The sequence below is a fragment of the Phalacrocorax aristotelis genome, chromosome 3, assembly GCF_949628215.1.
Source record: "Phalacrocorax aristotelis chromosome 3, bGulAri2.1, whole genome shotgun sequence".
NCBI classification, from domain to species: Eukaryota; Metazoa; Chordata; class Aves; order Suliformes; family Phalacrocoracidae; genus Phalacrocorax; species Phalacrocorax aristotelis.
Window position 1 is genome coordinate 15956004 of NC_134278.1, and position 21722 is coordinate 15977725.

The following is a 21722-nucleotide window of genomic DNA, read 5'->3' on the forward strand; positions in this document are numbered from 1 at the left end:
CTCCAAATTTCTGGCTTTTACCTAAAGTACTAACCAAAACTTTCCATCAAATTCTAATTTCTGACGTTGATTTCAGAGTCTTGTCTTCGAAATAATAATGCCTCTCACTGGAATGTCCCAGTAATGCCTTTTAAAACATAATTAATGTGTTTCTTCTTTTTAATGTGGCCAGTGTACTTCATAAGTGTGATGCAGCAAAAAGGTTATGATTTGGAGAAGGTCCTCCAATACTACTGTTAACTTTATCGTGAAACACCAATAGGTGACAAAATGGGCACATATGGCATGTGTCTTTATGAAAATTAATAATTCAGCTAATGATTCTTGCATTGATTGAAAGCCAAATTAATAATAAAAAGAGACCAAGCCAAAACACACACACACCCCAACACTAGAATATAATGATTCTGTGACTCAAAATTTCCTGTTAATTACTTTTTCCTTTAGTCCCAAGGACAGCTTGTCCTTGCAGATAAAGCCTCTCCCTGCTCATGAACTCACCGTGTGATTGTTCCATCAATGTCAGAAATAACAACTTTATCATCCCAATTCCATAAGTAAATGGTGCCTTCACAGCGGCAAGTGCCTTGGTACTGCGTTGTAACACTAAAGGTCACATCATTGGGGCCATTCTTGAGCTTTAAGCTTTTCTGCAAGACATTATCAGCGAGATAATCAACAAACTGAGCATGTGAAATGGCCACAGCGCAAACAAAGCCACAGATGGTCATTGCCTTGGTCACACTGAATCCTATTGCTTTCAGCAGAGCTATTGTCTAAACTATAGCAGAGGTTTGCCCTGTGTTGTGTACTTTAGGCATTGATTTATAGAGCAGAACAAAAACAAACAAACAAAATTCTGTTTCACAATCAGGGATATAAAAAAACATAAACAAAATTATGGAATAAGGACTATCTATGGAGGTTTTCCATTCTGAGATATAGATACATATGCAGAGAGAAATGTGGGTAACAAGTAGTTCCATGAACTCTGAGAGCGTTTATATGGGGATTTGTGTTCTATGGTATTACATCTCTTTCCTATAATAACCTGTCTTGCATACCACATGCCCTGTTACCCTTCAGTCTCCACCAAATTTCCTCAACTCTCCCACTTCCCTGCCCTTCCCTCCCACTGCCTCCTGTGTCACTTAGCAACACGATGGACGCAAAACTACTGATTTGATTCTATTTGTGGACCTAACCATTCATTTTCACAAAACCTGCAGGAGTTTAATACTTTAAGTGTCTCTTTTTCTTAGTTACATTCTACTGCAATTTTTCAATTAGTTAGGAAGTGAAAGGGAGGTGGGAGTGCAGAACAACTGATGGGTAACTGATGAGTCTAACCCACTGTTTCATCAAGAAACCAATCTAAAAGTAGTTTTAGCTTCAGCTAATTTCTGTGAGGTTTCTGAATCTGAAAAATATCAGTGTATTTGTGGAACCCTTACTTTCTGTTTGTCAGAAAAAGTTACCAACACAGGCCATCTGTCTCTTGGGAAAAACTCTACATTTCTTAGAAACTATTTAGGCAGTGAGCGATGGACTGTTTAACATCGCATGCCTTGTGTGGGTTTCCTTCAGAAAACTAATTGGCTGTAGATAAAAACAACAAAAAAGTATTTCCCTAAATTAGCCCATTTTTCCAGATCAAATTAGAATGTGCAAAACACAAAACTGTAACAGTTTTGTCACCATTAGTCAAAACACTCTGCCACAGAGAAGAGAATTGGCTCCCAAGAAATTAATAGCTTGGCCTCTGAAGCAGCTCTTTCAAAAGTTACTAATAGAAAATCATATTTATGCAAAATGCAACTGCCTGCCTGTGAACGAGGGAAAAAGAAAGGAGAGGATGGGTGGGGTGGGAAGAGCAGCCTGTGGGTTGACATATACACATTATACATAATACAAAAAGGATATTGTTCCAGTACACTTATTCAGGTGACAAATACATACTTTGGGATTTAATTTTGATATTTTTCTAAATGGGATCCCATGCCTCCCAATCTCTGAACCCCAGCACTTTCTGCAAGGTACAACATTCATGCTTAACACTGAAAAGAGAAGGGAAAATATTTTTTCTGAAAATATAATAAGAGAGATTTAAATGCAAGACATAACAGCTAATTAAGCTTTGCAAGCCTGAATAACAGTATTGTTCATGTTGTATTAGAAATGATGTTTCAGGACAAGGATGTAAAATTAACTCACAAGCTGGTCAGAAGTGAGTCGAAGTGTTTTTTTGTAACTGATTCCAGACAATAATGGGAGATGATTTGAGTTGGTTTGTAACGACCCGAGGTTTTGTTTGGCAGCTCTAGGGTCTTCGTCGCTTGAAGAAGATTCATCTTTTATTCTGGAGCATTGCATACACAGAAAATGATGCTAACATGTCAGTAAACGCATCGCAGTATCCATTAAAAATGCATTAACAATGAGTCACCAAGTAAGTAATTGATTCTCTGCTCCTAAGTACTGCCTCACAGGAGCTCATTCACATCATGGGTTTAAGTATATCAATGAAGTGCTGAGTTTTCATTCACACACGTTCCCCATTAGTCATACTTGGACTGTTCTAGCCATTCACTTGCCTATAAGCTAGTTTTCATTACTTAAATTTAGTGGATGTAAATGGAATATGCCATACTGTCTCAAAAATCTCAAAGTGGTAAAAAAACCCCAAAACATTAGATACTGTAACTACAAAAATTCCTCAGTGCTAGGATGAAGAAAAAGGAGTTTGTTATGCTGGCTTGCTTTCCCCTGCTTTCCCCCCTCCCCTGAAGAATTTATCAATTAATAAAAAAATCCAGGTGGTGGACATTTTATTATAGAAAGTAACTCCACCATTTCTTTCAATGAGCAAATTTAGATCAGTGGATTATTATTCTCCATGATTTCCAGGATTACTCCACTCAGGACACGACAATGAAAAGTCATAAAACCTGAGCTCCTTTACACAATCTTGTTTAAACACTCATCAGGGTAATTTCTTTTTTTTTTCTGCTACAACCATTTTTTTTTTTCAGAAATTAATCAAGGATATTTTTCTTCAGAGAGAAGAAGTTTTCCTAACAGTAAACAAATCTATCACCTTAGGTGGAAGGTAAAATATCCTTCCAGATCCTACAAATCTCAGCAGCATTTGGGCTCTTATTTCAATCACACCTGGATATTGTTTGATGTTAGGAAGTCTTGACCCAATATCAAGGTACTGTATGTCATGACTAGCAATATTTAAAAGCCTCTCTTATTCTTTGTAATACTGGATCTCAAAAGCTTTACTCAACATCCCACTTGTCGCATTCTGCTTGCAAGCAATAAATTCTTAATGACAGATTTCTAAGGTCAGTTAAAATTTAAACAAAGAACACCAATTACAGAATCTAATCTGCTTGAAGTCTTAATCCCACTTTAAAGCTTATCTTTAAACAACCATGTAAGAAACAACAGACCCAAATGTCACTCGTCATCTTTAAACAGAAAATCAGCCTTTCCATGTATTCTGTGGCTCTCAAACTCAGAGGCACAACTGAGATAACAGCTGGTCTCATACATAACAAGGAATTCTCCTTCCAGCACATTCTCCTGGACTGCAACTGCTGGCCTCCAGAAAGCCTGACAGCTAATGCCTTTTTGTTTCATAAATGTGATCCTGGAACTTAATGAGCAAAAGTGTATGTGATTCTGGTCCTTTTCAGCTCTAAGTGCAGACAGCACATGGACAGTCTTTACAGTAAGATCTGTATGTACATAGAAAGGGGCAAGGTAGGAGAGCTGTCTCTGGCTAACTCAACCCCCCAAAAGGAAGTTAAGGCTCATGTTATGGAACCCTCCTGAGATACTCTGGCCATACGATATGATTAGTTTGGAGCATGAGAAGGAAGAGATTTCTGCAATTCCTGAAAGAAGTAATACAAAACCATGACTATTGACTGTGGAAAAAAACCTTGGGGAAGTCTTAGGCCCCTAAACTTCCCAAAATCTGCAGGAACAAATTACGTTGTCAGGCCAGAAATATAAGTAGATCTGAAATTTTAGCAACTGGGATCTGACAACAGCATAGGGTCATCTATGAGGTTCCCCTGAAAATTTTAGAGACACATACAGCTTTGGAGAACTGCTCCAATTCTTGTTTGTTTTCAAGGGGCTGTCATGGAACTGCCAGCCAAACCACAGAAATGCCAGAGCACACACTCAGGGTCTGCAAGCCTACCATGGGTAGAGCCTTCCTATCTACACTTCTTTGGTGCAATGAATAACAAATTTAGTATATTTCACTGGTGCAGTATTTCTTTGTTCAAATATAAGAGGCAGCTTGCTTTCATTTTTAAATGGTAACTCCTGCTCATTTCAGGTACAGATCATTTTTGAGGTACCTGTTTGCCATGCTCATCTGTGAAGAGTCTTCTCCTGTAAGTTCACTCCCACTCATACCTTGCTCTGGCTTTGTTTCCTGTAAAAATACAAATATGAGAAGCTCTGCATCTCCTGTTGGGCAAATAGCGTTTTTTGAAAAATATTTGAAAACCAAATTCTGTCTTGTACAGACTTGGTAAAAATCAATAGCATGTTTGTTTACTTTGCCTACAAGCAAAGGAAAACTTCATGGTTTTCTTAAAGAATAAAGGCTGAACAAAGAAGTAAGTGTCACAAATATAAACCTCAGAAGAATTATTAAGATTTAGTTTTGCATCGAAGAAGTACCAAAATATCGTATTTCACATCTACTACTGTTGAAGTTCTGGGATAAATCCCATAACTACTCAGTTTAAGCACCTCAAATATCTGGATTTCACCTGAAAAAGCAACATACGACTCTGGAGAAAGAGGAAAAGGAAAAAAAAAAAAGAATGCAATTACCTTTCATAGAATCATTAAAATCTTTAATCCAATAGAACCTCCCAAACTGCTTTTACCTTGAGTAGATGCTAAGTTCTATCAATGTCATCCCAGAAGATTTTTAAATAGTGAATGATTTTGAGACTCACAAACAACAATAACAGCTCCCCTTACACATTTATAGCTGCCAGAGCTCAAGAGATAACCAAATACTTTCACTCAGAGAGAAATTCTAAAAACTTCAGGAAACTGTAAAAACTTCATGCTCCTACGTCCATACCCACAGATCAGTCCAATTTCATGCAAAGCTAAAAAAGTTCGATAGAGGCACAACCATAAAACTGTATTAGAAGTCATTTTCTCCCCTCAAGTACTAATGCTTCAGTAGTATACATTAATATGAAGAGGTTTTAGTAGCCAACTTTAAAGATTACATATGTCTAGGCAGAAGATCAATATTTCATATAAAGTTTTGCTTTTTCCACTGTTCTTTAATGTTCATCCACGGCTAAGACTGTTACCACAAACTTTTAATGCTCAGAAAAAAAAAAAACTTTAAAACTAATATATAGGCAGTTTTCCATTTTAGGTTTTGCTGAATTTTAGAGCTCATGCTACTCAAATATGTCTGTTCTTCGACTATCAAAAGAAAGCTGCAGAAAGGTAAGTAATCTGCATGAAAACATCATATTAGCGGCACAGCTCTTTGATTCTAGGCTCCCAAACACAAATTTCATCTGTCAAATAATACTGCCTCAGGTTTGTGTAATGAGAATACGTGCAGAACCAAAACACTGCAGGCAAATGTTTCAGGCAGGGTCTGATTTTCTGAGTTACTCTCAGAAGCAGAGTTCTGAGGGATGAATATGGAGGTATCCAGCCTTCCCACCGCACCCAGAAAGAAACCCCGCTTGCTTCTTGAACTTACCTCTTTAATAGTGCTGTTCCTCCCTCGCCACGAAAACCACCACCTTCCACCTTTTTTGGGCATCTTGTCCCTCATTATAGATTCCACAGTGGCCTGTGATAAATGGATGGTAACATAAAAAAAACCCAAAACAAAGGACAACCTGACATATGTAAATGAAAGAAAGTACCAAACACACAATTTTAACTGATAATAAATAGAATAAAAGTAAACATACTGTCTGTGGACCATAAATTCTACTAAAGCAAAATCTAATGGTATCCAGAGCTGCTCTGAAGTAACTTAAGCATGAATACTTATGGTATTTTTAAAAGGAAAATGAAAAAGAGATAAAAATCAAAGAAGAAAAAAAAAGCATAAATAGATATTAGTATAATGTCTAGAATGGAGGACCTACAGGCTTTAAGTTGAAGTTACTTCATGCAAATTGTATTAGAAAAAAGAAAAATATCCCTTCCTGAAGGAGCTCTCATGCAAAACAGTAACAAACCGACATGCAAGATGGTTATTCTCATTTAAAAATAACTACAAAGTTAATATTTAATCACCAGCTTGGAAAAAAAAGCAAAGAAGTTACTAGCTTTTACGAGTTTAGTATGATGTTATGAATTTGACTGACAATGTTAAAACTGTTTTTTTTTTAAACCCTGGCTACTTTTCATTGGTTATATATACTAGACCTCAGTAAAGTTTCTTTCAATATCCGTAATTACTGGAGCCTTATGCATGGTAACAAGGAGAGCTGAATTCTTTCACTCAAGATAGCACGCCAAAAGACAAAAGAGCAAAATATTACTGTAAAAGATTGCCACAGTGTTTGGTATGCCCTAGAATAGCTTAGCCACTGGCTTTCTGAGACAACAGCCCCACTGCAAACAAAGTCACCCAAATAAAACTGTGACATTTATTAGTGATTTTAAAAAAGTAATCAGTGATCCCACAAGCTCTTAGCAGTTAAGAGAGAGGGCTGAATTCAGCTAATGTATGGGAGAATGCATCCCTTTGCTCAGTTTTCCATAGGTTCTCTTCACTACACTATCTAAAGCATATAAGAAAAGAAAGAAAGGACAGAGAAATAAAGTTGAGCAAGTAAGTTGAGAACTTTTTAAACAAAAATAAGAAAACCAAGGAGCAGATGGAGCTACTGAGAATGGAACGCCACTGTTGAGAACAATGGTTACAATTCAAGGAGCCTCTCAAACACACGGACAACATCAAGCAGACATCCTACTGACTTTTAGTGAGGCCATTTACATGCTTACAATTAGACATGTGGTTAAGTATATTTTGCAGAACATGACTGATTTTTTTGCAAAAACTCCAGTTTTCAAACACTTCATAAAGCCTGTTTTGATAAAGTATCTTAGTATTTCAATTCCTTGGTACCATTATTACAGCAAATCAAAACTAATTAAAAAGTCATTAAGAAAGCCAGCAGGAGGACTGGTAGAATAAATGACTAATTTTAGATTCAGAGGTAGGTACAGTTCAGCCAAGTAAACCTTCCCAATCATGCAGACTGTTCCCAATATATATACTGGCTTTTCCACAAAAGTAAAATTGCACTGTCTAGAAAGTTATCAGCATTCAGAATGTAAGTTAACCATTTAAAGAAATTAACACACTGGATTTCACACTCATAGAAGACTCTTCTTAACTGAAAACCTGTATGAATAATGGCATAACCACAACGCTGTTGAAAGAATTGCCACTTCCCTTAACAGCAAAAATATTTCATACCACTTATTTCCATTTACCCATCCTAGGAAAGGCCTAAAACATCTGGCTGAGGTATCAAAGTGTTTAATTAAAAATGCAGTTACCTTGCATTACCTTTATCGCCACTGATGAACAAACAGGCACCTACTGAGGTCTGAATCACTCTGTGCAATGCCCGACAAATACAGAGTAGGATAACTATACACCTTCTGTAGGCATTTGAGTTCCATGGGATGAATCCCACCTTTGATAAGTACTAGAATGTTTGCAGTAAAGCACAAAACATCTGGCTCTGTGCCATCCTTGAAATTCAAGCCAGGTTTACCAGGTGTTTGGAACTTTTAGGATCAATTTACTTTACACTGTAGGATGCTACAGTGCAGTATGCATGACTGCATACGTAGGCAGTGTGCTACTAAGAAAACACAGTGGTAGAGAGTATTCTGGGCTTTGAAGACATTTTTATTCCTCGTTCATGGCAATAGAGACAGCATTGGGTTTAATCCACATTAATTCAAGTCATGTGAAGTGCTGCAAATGGCAGAAGGAAAGTTTAGGTTCGAAAATGTATTAACCAGGATGCAAAATAGTGCCAATGCTGATACTACTTCTTTATATAACTTTACAGTAGTGTGTATTTCTGTCCTGAGCATCTATGCAGCACTGGGTCACATGGAACTGGACTAAGTTCATCAACACATTTAATATAAGCCGACATATATAGCTGTCACATAGTTGTAGCTATCTGCCGCTACCTACCTGCACTGGTCATGAACAACCAAACAAGAAGCAGAAAACCAGCAAGCTACAGGCCTTCCTTATCTAGTAGTTAAAGCTTATTCACTGCGCTAAAATTCCTGGCCTTTATTTTTATTTGATAATATATACTGTATACAGATAAAATAGAAAGCAGTCACCAAGTATTCAGCTACAGCAAGCACTCACATGGGTCAATATAATTTATGTTTACAATCCACATTAATGAAGGATAGAAGAATTTTTCCTTCTTCAAAATATTTGTAATGATCTTAGCCTACCAAATAAACACTACTCACAGACCAAATTTAGTCCTGTTTATTCAGCCCTTAGATTAAGCTAGACGAATGGTTATGTGTGGATAGATATTATTGATGGGCAGGTTCTCTTGTACAACCACCCTCTTCCCTGCCTTAATAAATAGCAGAATGTCACACCTCCTCCTTTGAACCTTCATGTTCAATCTCACCTTTGGCAAAGGTTTCTGGAATGCCTGCATTGCCAGCAGAAGGGGACCAGCTGTTGTCCAGTTGTAGTACCTGGGCACGCAAGAGAGACGATTACTGCATTTAGTAATCCCAATATTCCAATTCATAATCTACTTGGTATTTATCATCTGGCAGGTTAAAGCCATGAAGCCTCTTTAGCACAGGTCAAACTCTGGCCTGCACCAGTAATAGCAAATCCACCTTATTCCACAGTATGTTCACAGGTATTTACAGCATATACTTTTCAAGGTATGCAAGAGAAGCTGGTCCTTAAGTAGAATGGGTATTTGTCATACATTACTCATGTCCTTACTATACCTCATTATCACAGTATGAGCTACATTTTTTTACAAACTGTTTTCACTGTTTTTCCACCAAAGAACTACATAAAAGTTAGGGGCTGTAGTCTGCAGGATGTCAAGCTTTTGCTATTATGCGCTGAACATGGGTTAACTCTTGTTACAGACAGTAGGACAAATACAGTATTATCATCCATCTGCCTAGGGAAGCTGAAGCTCACATGACATCCAAAGAATATGACACTAAAATCCTAAGTACTCCTCTCTTCCCAACATATCAATAGGCAGGTTAACATTACCATCAAATTCAGAGACCTACAACAGGGAAGCAATAAGTGACTCACCTCAGACCACAGAGAGGGTCAGGTATGAGACCATAATGTATGCGATACAAATGACATGCTGGATTTGTATGCGCAATGTCTATGACTAAAGGTAGCCTAACCTCTAGGTGCAGCATAGTGCCATGATCTCTACTCCATAACACTGTATGCCAGGTGCAAGGAGCTCTCAAGTTAAAACATCCTCCAAAAAGCTGCATCTGGCACAGACCATAGTGCTGCGCTGCTGCCAGCAATATAAATGTACGAAATAATGTCTTAGCCTTGCAGAAGTCTCATATTTGGTGGGTGAAGTCTGACAAGTCTTGAAAAGCAATGCCTCCATAGAGGCATATTAGCAAAATATTCAGCATATACAGACAAACTGCTGGGTACAGAGTGCTTGCAAGCAGACTGCCATAGCCCTGTAAATATTAATTATTCAAACTGGCTCAGGGCAAGCCTTAGCAAGTTCACGTCCTATTTCATTTTTACTTGAGTGTGAACACTATTAGCATTTAATAATAGCTTCTTGAAATTCAGATTGTGTCAGTTAGCTGGAACAGGTCACCTGAAACTGCTCTTTACTTTCAATTTAAAGGAGGAAAGGTAACTAGAAGAGCCTGAATTCACTAGAGGGTTGATTCTTTCTGGATTAATCAAAGCTACGAACATTCAAAACCTATTTTTCAGCTACAGTTAAACTGATCTAATGCACTGAAGTGCTACAGAACTATATTTGTTACAACAGTAAAACATTTTTCTCCTGAAATATACTTACTTATTTCCAATCTTAACCACAAGGTTAGGGTCGTCAATAATAGCAGGATTGTCCACAAACTGCTGATATGTTACTGCGTGCTCTAAGAATTCTTCTGTGGGGGAGAAAAAATTACATTTGTAAAGCAAGCATTTATAGATGCTTCAGGTGGGACCACCCTAAAACGTTTTTGCATCTCAGACACGTAGGTTTCACATTCAGGCTCAGCCCTTCATGACTAGGGTGCTGAGATGAGTAGTAATATGGAAGAAAGATGTTCAGAGACTCTCAATCTCAGAAGATGCTGAGGGTTTATTTGTTAGCTGCTGGGTGTCTTTCCTGTTCAAAATACAAGCTAAGCGAAAGCTCAGGGATGGAACTGTGAGGGAGGAAAATGAGGCTTCTAAACAAAGCAAGGAAGCACTTTATCATGCCTTTCACTGATCCTCTGTCCAAGTTAAGAGCAGGAACTGATGGGCTCAACATACATGTAAACCCGCAGCCAGAAACTTAACGATCACTTGTAAGGCCTACAGCAAACTGAAAATGTCTAAGAACAAACACCCCTTCCACTGGCTGTGACTCCTTTCACAAAATCTATGTAACTCGCAAGTGATTCAGGTAACAACACAACTCCAGTAAATCACCGTATATCTGAAATGTTTTCATAACTAGCTTCTGAACAGCAATCAGTGTAGCATCAGGCTCATGATTTTATGATGCCATAATTCTGCATAAAGTGCAACTCTTAACACATTTATCTTCACGTTAGGCAGCTGGAAGTTTAAGGCACAGAGCATTTGTAATGTAAATGTTTTATCTAAAAAGTCACACAAGAAATTGGAGGTAGAGCAGGAACTCAGGTTAAAGTTTCCAATTCCCCCTCCTAGTGTCCCCATTTACAGACCACCTTTTTCATTCCTGACATGCAACAGCTGTGAATTTCCTAGCTATATACTGTACCAAGTGGCAGAAGTACCATTAACACTATTGTAATACAAAATATAGTACTATCAGGAAATAAAAATACCAATAAAATACTTCCAAAAAATGTAGTACATAGTGGATTATTTAAGTGTGTTAAAAATCATAAGTCCTATGTAAATCTACTATTTTAAATATGAAAAATTCTAGGAAACACCATTACAAGCAGTATTTATCTTCTCAACACGTTCTTGAGTACAGCCACAGGAGGGCACTGCTTCATCAGTCCAGGATGCTAAAACTTGGCTAACACATAATTCAGAAAGTCATTCTGTACCTTTGGTTATTTCTTTGTTGTCAGTAAGGCCTCCACAGAGAGAAATGGCAATGGAGGGCAAATCTCGAATTCCATCCGAGGTGCTTTCAACTCCACTGTCAACACCTGAGCTCCCGACAGACTGTGGGGACTGGCTGGCAGACCGTGGCCCCGTGTCGTTCGTGTTCTTGCTTTGGACATTATCCCCACTGGAAAAGAAAAATCATAAATTCAGCCTTCATGCATTCATTCCGAGATTTGCTCCCTTCAACAAGCCCAGTTTACATCTGGCAAACGCTTAGGGAAAGAAAAGAAGAGAAAAGACAAAATTTGCCTGAAGTTTTAAACAAAGTAGTACAGGCCTCATGTACCCTCAAATATTAGATTGCTTCTACTTACTTACCTAAACTAGGCATGTATAATTATAGGTTCACTTATTTATAAGAGATAGGAAAGACAAGACAATAAACTGTACAATCTTAGTAGACAAGATAACATTACTATAAGCAGGGCTTATATCAGTAGAACTATTCCCACACAGGAACAAGAACAAACATATTCATTTATTATATTAATTCTATAAATTCATAGCTAAACCCAAAAAAAAGGATGTGTATGTTTGTGTGTTTGTCATGTATATATAAATAAAATACTCTACATATACACTACTAGGATTAAAATTTTAAGAGGCAATAAATCATTATACCCACTTTAAAATCTGTGTACAGATGAGAATGTTATTACAAATTGCAGGCTTAAACTCTGCTTTCTGTTCCAGATTTATATGAATGCATTTGAGAAAGGAATTTTCCCAATCTATTGAAAATTCCTTTCAATCTCCGTATTACTAATCTTTTTCAGTTTTATGGAAATGCTAAAATTACAAAAGCTGAGTTTAAGCAAGCAAGAAAGAAAAATAAAATATGCAAGCTACTTTAGTTGTTGCTCAATGACTTTAGTCAAATGACTAGAGTATGATGTGGAAAGAGGGCTATAAACGTTATAAGAGGCTCTAATAAAGATCAGAACAAGTTGGAAATTGTACATTTAGGGTGCAATATTTTCATAAATAGATCGGTCATGCGCCTTCCAAAAGTTGTTTTCTAACATCCATATTTATAGGTGATCACCCATGGTAGAACAGCATTACAGCAATACTTTTGTGCTAATACTGTTAACAGTAAGATATGTTCTTCATGGTAATAAGCAAGGACATGGAGATAAATATATCCTAAGGTCAACTGCTCTCCCAGGGCATGTGAGCAACACTCACAAACACCAGTGTACATTACATAACAATCAACATATGATGCTTAATTGACCAAAATAGGAAGTCAGTTTCAAGCACACGTCTCAGGCCCAAATACAGAGCCTTCCAAAAGCTCTAATATTCCTCTCTACAGAGTTTTATTTTCCTTCTGCCTTCACCTCTGCTTGGACCCTGAAAAAGAGGTCTTATCTGGTTGGCAATTAAGAGTTTGATCTATATCTGGAAGGTGACAAGAGCTCTTTAAATAGTAAAAATATAAGCAAAGGACTTATACTTCTTGGGGAAATAAAGTGCAGCAACTTCTGGATCCATGTCAGTGAGGTCATCTAAATAGACACCATCAGCACCAAGATGCCGGCTTCGTTTGTCTGTAATGGATGGCACAAATAAGCCTGTTAATGAGCATTTCTGAGCAACAGGGCAGAACTGTTATTAGTGTTTAACTATTCATTTTAAGATTGATAAACCAGACACTTTATAAAAGTTTGCAAACTGTATTTTTATAAATTGGTACTACCAAAAGTTTCAAGACAAGTTGCTCACATATATTTTTCAGACTTTAAATACACAAAATGGGACAGCAGAGGGCTAGTTTTGAGATATGCTGAAGCCTCCCTATCCCAAATAAAACCACTTGGAACTAGAAGCCAGTGGTCACTGCAGGAAAACTGCAGAAGAAAAATTTTCTGAGTACTTGCACATACCTATTATCACAGTAAGGCAATCAGAGCATTTAATCTCAAAGAACTAATCTTCTATCCCCCTTGCAGAAGTAAAATAACACAGACTACACTATTGCCACTAATACACTATAACTGGCTTGTTATGGAGGCATCTCACTGTTCAGCACATACAACTGATGTGCTGTGTGTGCACATGCACCATTGCAGGGGACAAGACAACCCTCCTCGGTCTTTCGCTAGTACCAACACAGAGTCACCACTGTACATCTGTACAGTGTACACTGTACATTGCTGGTACATCTAGGCAAGTAGCCAGTGTAAGCCAAAACCTAATATGGAATTCATTCTAAAATCCACGACTTCTCACTGTCCCAATTTCCAACATCAAACATCAGAAAAGCTATCAGAAAAAAAAGTTATGTAAAGGCTGAATAGCAAGGAGAGTATCTTCTCATTTTTGGTCTTCAAAGACAGTGGAATGCATGGGGAAGTGGCTAAGAAACTTTTACGTTTACTGATTAAAAAGCAGCTGCACAAACTAGGCTTCTATAGGACTTACGTAATTATAGAATAATCAGAGCTCTAAAATATAAAATTTGTAAGCAAACAAATTTCATGTGAAGATTGTAACACTTATAAAATGCAATGGATATAGACCCCAGAAATTAAGAAGCAGAACAGCAGATGCAGTTATATTTCACAAATTCAGGATAGGACATGTACCACTCAGAACTGAAATTGCTCATGTGAAACAAAAGCACCTTATTTTATGGCAAATCTGTTGTTTGTGCAAAAGAGCAGAGATGTTCCACAATTACCAGCAACACATAACAACTCAGAAAGTAGTCGGAGCAGGTGAACCAGCAGATCTGAAGTGTGCTTGCACCAGAAAGTGAAATCTCTAAATCTGTCAAATATGGATGAATTTTGAGCAAGTATTGCAGTCTTGCTCACATGCACAGAGCTGCCAAAAATCCGAGACCAAGGAGCATCTTCTGTCTTACTACACAGCTCCTGTGAACAGCCTGCTGCACAGCTCAGATTTTGAAGTTTCTTTCCAAAGCTTATTTCTTTCCATATCTGAAAGTGCCTTCAGGGCACAGATTAATTTATATGACAATGAGGTGCTTTATCACCATGGAATTTAAAGACAAAATCACACATATAAAAGTGCAGAATCAACAGCTTTACCTTTCTTTCTGGAAGGAGAATCTGTCTTGCCAGCTTGTTGGGCTGAGCAAGCTGCAGCTTGTTTTATTTCTTCATTGGCAGGCAATGGTGGCACAGCTGCTCCTGGAGACTCTATCTCTGGTTTATTTGTCTCAGCTGGTAAGGGCTCTCTTTCAGCAGCAATTGCTGCATCTGCTTCTCCAAGGGCAGGCAGAGGAGACACAGTGTTAAATTCCTCTACAGGAGAACTTTGGATGACCCGAAAGTGAGTGCTTTCAGAAGGATTTACATCTACCACACTGGGCTCCTTTGCTTTGAGCGGAGAACTGACCTGTGAAAAAAAAAAACAAACAGATTGCTATAAAGAAAAGCTCTTTAAAAAAATGCATCAGCCAGAGTTTAACCTGTCCTGTTCACTTCCAGTGAGATCAGATTCTCAAGGTAACCAACCACAGCAGAAAGCCACCACTAACTGAGGTGGAGACTACAGTGCACAAAAGAACTCTCTGCAGTGCATTTGCTTGTGCAAAATTAATCTGTACCTTGAAGCCAGGAAAGGTTTGTTCTGCAACGTGCTCTACAGTCATTTCCCACTCACCTGCCTGGGAGCATGTCAGAGCTCCCACCCCACTCTCCTCCCTTCCTGCAGAAATCCTAGCTTTTCTTCAGAAGGTAACCCCAACAAACATGAGAAGCACAAACTGGAGTCCTTACACAATCAGGACGCTCTCAGGGACCAGGACACAGGTATGCTATCATTCATCTATACGCCAGATTTAGATTTTAAATCACTTTATAGGAACAATTCTGGATAATCTGAGTGTGGGGCAGGAGGTGTTCTCACAGAGGGGAGCTGAACTCCTACAGCAGCAGCTGTATAACTGCTATAATCTTCAAGTCATAGCAAACAAACTCTTACACAAGAAGGTCACGGCATCCAAAGCATAACTCCCAGTTCAGGTATGGCCAGGTCAACTCTGAATAGCTTCACTAGGGAGACAGACTGGGACTACAGAGGAAAAAGCCTCCAGGAATAAGATTTGCAATCTTATTCTCGTCAAAAGAATATTAAAGAGAAATACAAGCCAGGCTGTGTGACTGGGATAAAAATCAAACACCCAAATATACTATGAGGAAACTCTAAATTCTAGACTGGAAATGCCAATTTGAAACCCCTACCCGGACATGTGCACTTAAATCAGTTCTCTAGGTACAGAAAATAGCTCCCAGTTTTCTTATAATATACATTAGGAGGAGAATAATGCAGAGGTGATGGGACAGCTCATCTTTGGCCTACTAAAGAAGAAGCCAGAGGTCTTCTGAAGGAAGTAAGAATCCTGGATTCCTGTCCCTGCTTCTGTCACTAGCTACCAACAGTGAATTAAAGATAAATTATAACAGTGCACCACCAGAACGCAGAAGTCTTCCTTCTGAGCAGGATACCCACTTCCCTGGCCTGCAAAGCAGGAATTTCTTTCCATTTTCTATTCCTGATCCCATTACTCCTGCAGCCTTTTCTGCAGAGAAGCCCAGCCTTCAGCAGAAGGGGCCAAAACCAGCACCATCCCTGCTGCTATAGTTGCAGTATACCACTGGAACCTGACTTTTATTTCCTCATACCCTGAGGCAGGCGTAAGCCCTAAGTCTCCCCTTTTCCTGTGTGAATGCTCTGATTCCACAGTTATTATAAGGAGCCAGCCAGCACCTGACTGAACCGCAGTGTACTCAGCCGCACGTAGCTACTGTGCAGCATGGAGACAATGCTGCTGGCACGCTACAGATCCTGCCATCTAACTGGGCCAAATGGCTTCAGGCAGGAGGCGGGCACCAAGCCAGTCAGCTCAGCCAAGAGAACAGCATGTCTGGGCATGCAGTGATACAGAACTGCAGGTGTTTCTGGATGTTTATGTACTCAAGCAACCAGTTTTAATTCTTGTGAATCACACTGCTAACACCAAGCACCTAATTTTTTTCTAAGACCATTTATAAATTTCAATGATTTATCGAAGGACATTGGGTTTGATTTTATGTGTTATTTAAGCTTCTAGTTTTTACAAGAGTAGGTCTCAGACACTTCCTCATTTTCTACTGTGTATCATCAGTGTTAAGAACATCCATGGTACAAGGTACTTTCCTGTACCTCCTAAGGAGTAAAATGCAATTCTCTTACATAAAACGTTACAATTTTATGTAAAAAGAGGATCCATTCCCTCTTCAGCAGACTGCAATACAATAGGCACTTTTGCCCCATTAAAGCACAGTAGATGCTAGCAAGAATTAAACAAGTTACACTGGATACCTTTGCAGCCTGGGGTAGTTCTCCCCAGGCCCAGTGCATGTGGGGATTATTCTTCAGTCCACTTCTGTCCATAGGTTTACTGACTAATTCTGAGTCACTTTTAGGAGTAGGAGGGCGTGAACCTGATGGGCTGAAGAAAAACAAACAAAAACACTACTTATTACAACAACATTACAAAACCAGAAGTAACCACAATGCACACACTGATATCCACCAACCCAAAGCACTGAAAATCTAAATAATTATGAGCCAATTGAAAGTGTGAAAGTATGGGAAAACAGTTTAAACAGTTTAGGATCCTCTTAGACTGGCAGTCAGAGGCCTCATCCATTTTTTTAGTAAGTACCAGCACAGAAGTGGTATTTGAGAAGCTGAAAGAGGCATAACAAGAGCACTGGACCTGAACATTTCAGGACTATTTTTGGGTTTCTGTGTGGAAAAAGAATAGGGATGGTACCACCAGCAGGAGATGAATAGATGTTAGTATTGTTATAATGGATATGAAGTACAGAAATGACTCACTCACATCAACAAGACACTTTATCCTGAGTAAGAAAGAAATTAGTCTAAGGAATCCAGTTGATTACTTCCTTCTGCTACCTTGTTCAGTTCTATCCTTGGATGCATGTTTATAGAAAAACCAGCAGGAGAGCTATATGAAGAATCTGAGCCCTTCCAGTGCAAAAATATTTAACTGTTTGCTTTGCTGACTACTCAATATAAAATATTTTATAATTAATCAGTAAATTATCAGTTTGTAGCGTATTTTTAAAGTGGTAAAGTCAATAACGTGAAGTCAAGTGAGCCATTAATAAATTCATTGATTTCAAGGACAAAAGGAAAAATTCTGATCATCTACTCCGCCGTTCTGCATAATGTAAGTCATAGAATTGCAGTCGGAACCCTTTGAACAAAGCACATTACTCTTTGTCTGAGACACAGCATGACTTTGGTATACCTCATGCAATCCGGATTTAAATACTACAAGCAACAAAAGAATCCACACGTTCCTAAATCAAAGGTCCAAACTGAGTTACCTTCGCTCTCAAAAACAAAATGCTTCCTATGTGTAGTATAAATACTTCATGTTTGATTTATTCTTGCCCTTCTTCTGGATAAACTGACTATCCAAACTAGTTCTGCTCTTTCATTGTAAGGCAGTATTGTAAAGCCAGCTAGTAGGGAATTCATTGGTCACAGGCAAATAATTACTTCGCACTAACACAAAGCAGCTTTTAAAAATCTGGAATTTCACATCTGAAAAACCAGCAGCCTAATTATCTACATTATTCCTTGTTTTCGTCTATGCTGCAGTAAGATATACTTTTGACTATGAACAAATGCTATGATTTTTTAGCTACGTTATCTAACTAAACTACAAAATTTATAAGCCATACTGTGGAACATCTTTTTTGGTCCTAAAAACTCCAAATTTTTCTTAGTCCTTAGGCTAAAACCTACTATTTGACAGATGAAGGAATCAATACAATGTGATGTAAAAAGTATTTTCATGCTCTAAGGATTCAAGAAATCCTTGGTGGGATTTTCAGCAACCTCTACATCTCCCACTATCAAGTTTGTAGGATTTGCGGTATATTCCATGCATCTAGGGCCCATTGAAACTTTGGAAGTCAGAAGCCTGGGCACTTCAGAAGACCTCAGCAGTCAATAACGCTTCTACTGCTGCTTTAAGCCCAAAACATCTAGATTTAAGGAATTGTTGTCACTGCACGAGTTAATCTGTGCACTGTGCACATTTTAACCTTCAAAATACCTACTGTTTTAGAAAAACCTCCAGTTTGGGCTTTGGGGTATAAGTTCAGCCCAGGATCACTTACCCAGCCAGATGACCTGAAAGAATACAGGCCTTGCTTCAGTTTGACTACAGCCTCTGCATTTTGCAGGGAGAACACTGATCAGGGAAGGGCATCTTGCCTGTTCCATAATTTTCACTAAAAATACAGTTGCCTTGTACACAGAATAGAGTGGGAAAGACGCCCAGGCTGTTACCCAGCACCAAGAACCATGATGTATATTCCTAGGCACACACATGCAAGTGCCAGAAATATGCCACTTGAATATGCGTGTATGCTAAAACAGGGAGAGTTCTGCTCTGAGGAGGCTCTTGCTGCAAAAGGCTGCCCGATGATCCATGCGCGCATCTGGGTTATTAGTTCAGAGTAGATGCGACAAGTATAAACCATGGTAAGTTAGGAACAGCGTGAGCTACCAAGATGATCAGGGGACTGGAGCATCTCCCTTATGAAGAAAAGCTGAAAGATTTGGGTTTGTTCGGCCTGGAGAAGAGAAGACTGAGGGGGGATTTCATCAATACCTATAGATATCTAAAGGATGGGTGTCAGGATGATGGGACTAGGCTCTTTTCAATAGTGCCCAATGACAGGACAAGGGGCAATGGGCACAAGTTGGAACATGGGAAGTTCCACCTCAATATGAGAAAAAACTTCTTTCCTGTGAGGGTGACAGAGCAGTGGCACAGGCTGCCCAGGGAGGCTGTGGAGTCTCCTTCCCTGGAGACATTCAAAACCTGCCTGGATGCGGTGCTGTGCCCCCTGCTCTGGGTGTGCCTGCTCAAGCAGGGGGGTTGGACAAGGTGATCTCTGGAGGTCCTTTCCAACCCCTACCATTCTGTGATTCTGTAGCTCCCAAAATATTACCCACTCTCCCAAAACAAAGTACACAAAATACACACTATCTACTGAACTTTCGACACAAGCACAATTAAGACATCTTAATTCTCATTCTATAAATGCTACTGTTCTATGCAGTAAAATATAAGGATTTAGTAGTAACAAAATGTTAGATCTTCAGAATTCTTTTCAGTTGATTTCTCCTTGTAGATTAGCGTATAAAGGCTAATACAACCTCAGGGTAGACCAAAATTATCATTGCAATGCCATCTTAATTTAAAAGGTCCAAGACCAAATCAGACTGCAAAAATGCACCCACAAGGCAAACAGTGGGTACATTATTTTGTTTGTATGAAAAGATACTAAAGCATTCTCATTCCTTACATCATCTAGAACATAAGCTGGAATTTGCTATGCCACCCACAAATACTAATACAGGGTTGGTGGCCTCCCAATGAGAGCTGGTTTTCCATTACAGAGAAATACCTTTAATTTTTTCTTCATATGCCAATTTGTTAAAACTCAATAGCTACTTCTCTCCAACTAATATCCTCCTGAAACAGCAACAATAATCTCTGTAGTTTATGGACACAGATGGCAATTATGCCTAATAGGGTCTTGTTTGTATACTTCCTGTTTGTATAGTTCTGCTTCCATATGTAATGCCAGATGTCTTCTCCTTTACCCACACTGGGACTATTTTGGCTGCTATTCACTTCATACTATTGCTACCAAAGTAAAATGAGACTGAAGACTAATAAAGCTCACAATCACATTTCTTAAAATTTTTTTTAGCTCAGTTAAGTAAAATTAAATCCTGGATTAATGTTATATTTGCACTAGGTGTCAATAAGGCTAAATACCAAGACTGCATAGGATTTATAATCTAGCGATAGTATCCTGCAAATGCATGCATGGATCAGACTCAAAAGAGGTTCTTTGCTCCTTACACCAAGATATTTGTCTTGGGCTGAACTATGCCTTGCCATTCCCCTGTCCTTAAATTATGTGCTCACCCAGTCCTGCTGAAATTCACTTCCCTTACACAGAGTGCTGCAGATATTGCAGATCAGACTAGAGCCACCCATCCTGTCAACACTTTACAAGGAAGGGAAATCTCAGTTCAGTCATCTAGATCAGCATATTTGATTCACAGCACATAAACGCTGAATATTTGTGTCACAGACCTATGTATTCCCTAACAGCTATGACTGCACCTAATGTAACACAATGTCAAAGAAAAAGGGTCCGTACCCATTTTCAGCTCTGTAGGATTTCTCTGACTGGACTCTTCTACACTACAGCAAAGGCTTAAGTCAGGGTCTCCTAAACCTTAGGCAAGATACCTTATCTACTGTGTCACCTTTACTCTGTAAGGTGCTCCCCACTGCAATCCGACATAGAGAAAGTCTTCCCCTCCCCCAGACCGGGGAACAAGGGAAGAGAAATTCTCTTTTGGTACTGGGCTCCTTCCCATTATAAGTTTTTCACTCCTTATCGCTCACCTCATCTCTGAGGCCTTTGTTCTGCTTTTACTTTCTCAATCTAGACACAAGCAAACAACTCAAGAAAACCATGGGATAAAGATGTCATTAAAATACACACTGACTGTAGAAAAGCCACAAGGAAATGCCAATTTTCAGAGGGATGAGTTTTCGCTAAGTTCTTCCCTTTTTGTTTGTTATGACCTTAATCAACTTCAGTTTTAACCCAGGTTTTCATTGGCCTGATTTTATACTAGCCATCCTAATTCAATGGATGATTCATCAAGGCAACTTACCTCCAGTCAATGCCCACAAAGCAGTAAGCAGAGGAAGTGGTTTTCAGTGTCACTTTCTTTCAAAGTGTCTGCATTAGCATTAAGTACATTTATAAGTTCAAAAAAGTTCACATACTATTAATGTGTTAGAAGTGTATTAATGCATTAAAAGGATTAAAAAGCAGCCCAGAAAAGAGGGAGGACAACTGTTCTACCTGTCTGGAGGAGAAAAGTGAGAAGATTGTTGAGGACAAGAGTTAGATAGGCCTCCATCTGCTGGAACAGCGAGAAGAGAGGATTGCCCTGTGCAATCTATAGGCTTACTGGACAGCATAGCGTGTTGGTAGAAAGAAGAACAGGGTGTCATTATTCACAAGTGCTGATTAACATAAGCTCTTTGTGCATTAGCTACATAAATGCTGAATTTACATCCAGAATTTTCAAAGACCAGAATACTGCAATCAAGAACCAAACAGAACACAGTTCAAAAAGCCACCGAAGGGGAAGGGTATTGACATATGCGATCACCAGACTG

General features: G+C 38.8%; 1 protein-coding gene across 6 annotated transcripts in view; it reads right to left on the reverse strand.

The window, feature by feature from the left end:
- Positions 1-21722, reverse strand: part of LPIN1 (lipin 1) — an 83572-nt gene that overhangs the window by 13942 nt on the left and 47908 nt on the right. For 4 of the 6 annotated variants that reach the window (XR_012659493.1, XM_075086788.1, XM_075086790.1 and 1 more), the window contains 11 exons: positions 21403-21510; positions 16778-16907; positions 14500-14809; positions 12900-12993; positions 11377-11564; positions 10137-10230; positions 8718-8787; positions 5774-5866; positions 4383-4459; positions 2215-2359; positions 502-650 (listed from right to left, as the gene is read on the reverse strand). Coding sequence is in view for 5 of the 6 variants with exons in the window: in XM_075086788.1 (XP_074942889.1) it covers positions 502-650; positions 2215-2359; positions 4383-4459; positions 5774-5866; positions 8718-8787; positions 10137-10230; positions 11377-11564; positions 12900-12993; positions 14500-14809; positions 16778-16907; positions 21403-21510 (1458 nt within the window). In the remaining variant the exon portion in view is untranslated. The remainder of the gene's footprint in view (positions 1-501; positions 651-2214; positions 2360-4382; positions 4460-5773; positions 5867-8717; positions 8788-10136; positions 10231-11376; positions 11565-12899; positions 12994-14499; positions 14810-16777; positions 16908-21402; positions 21511-21722) is intronic. The other 2 variants (XM_075086789.1, XM_075086791.1) reach the window with 1 other exon arrangement.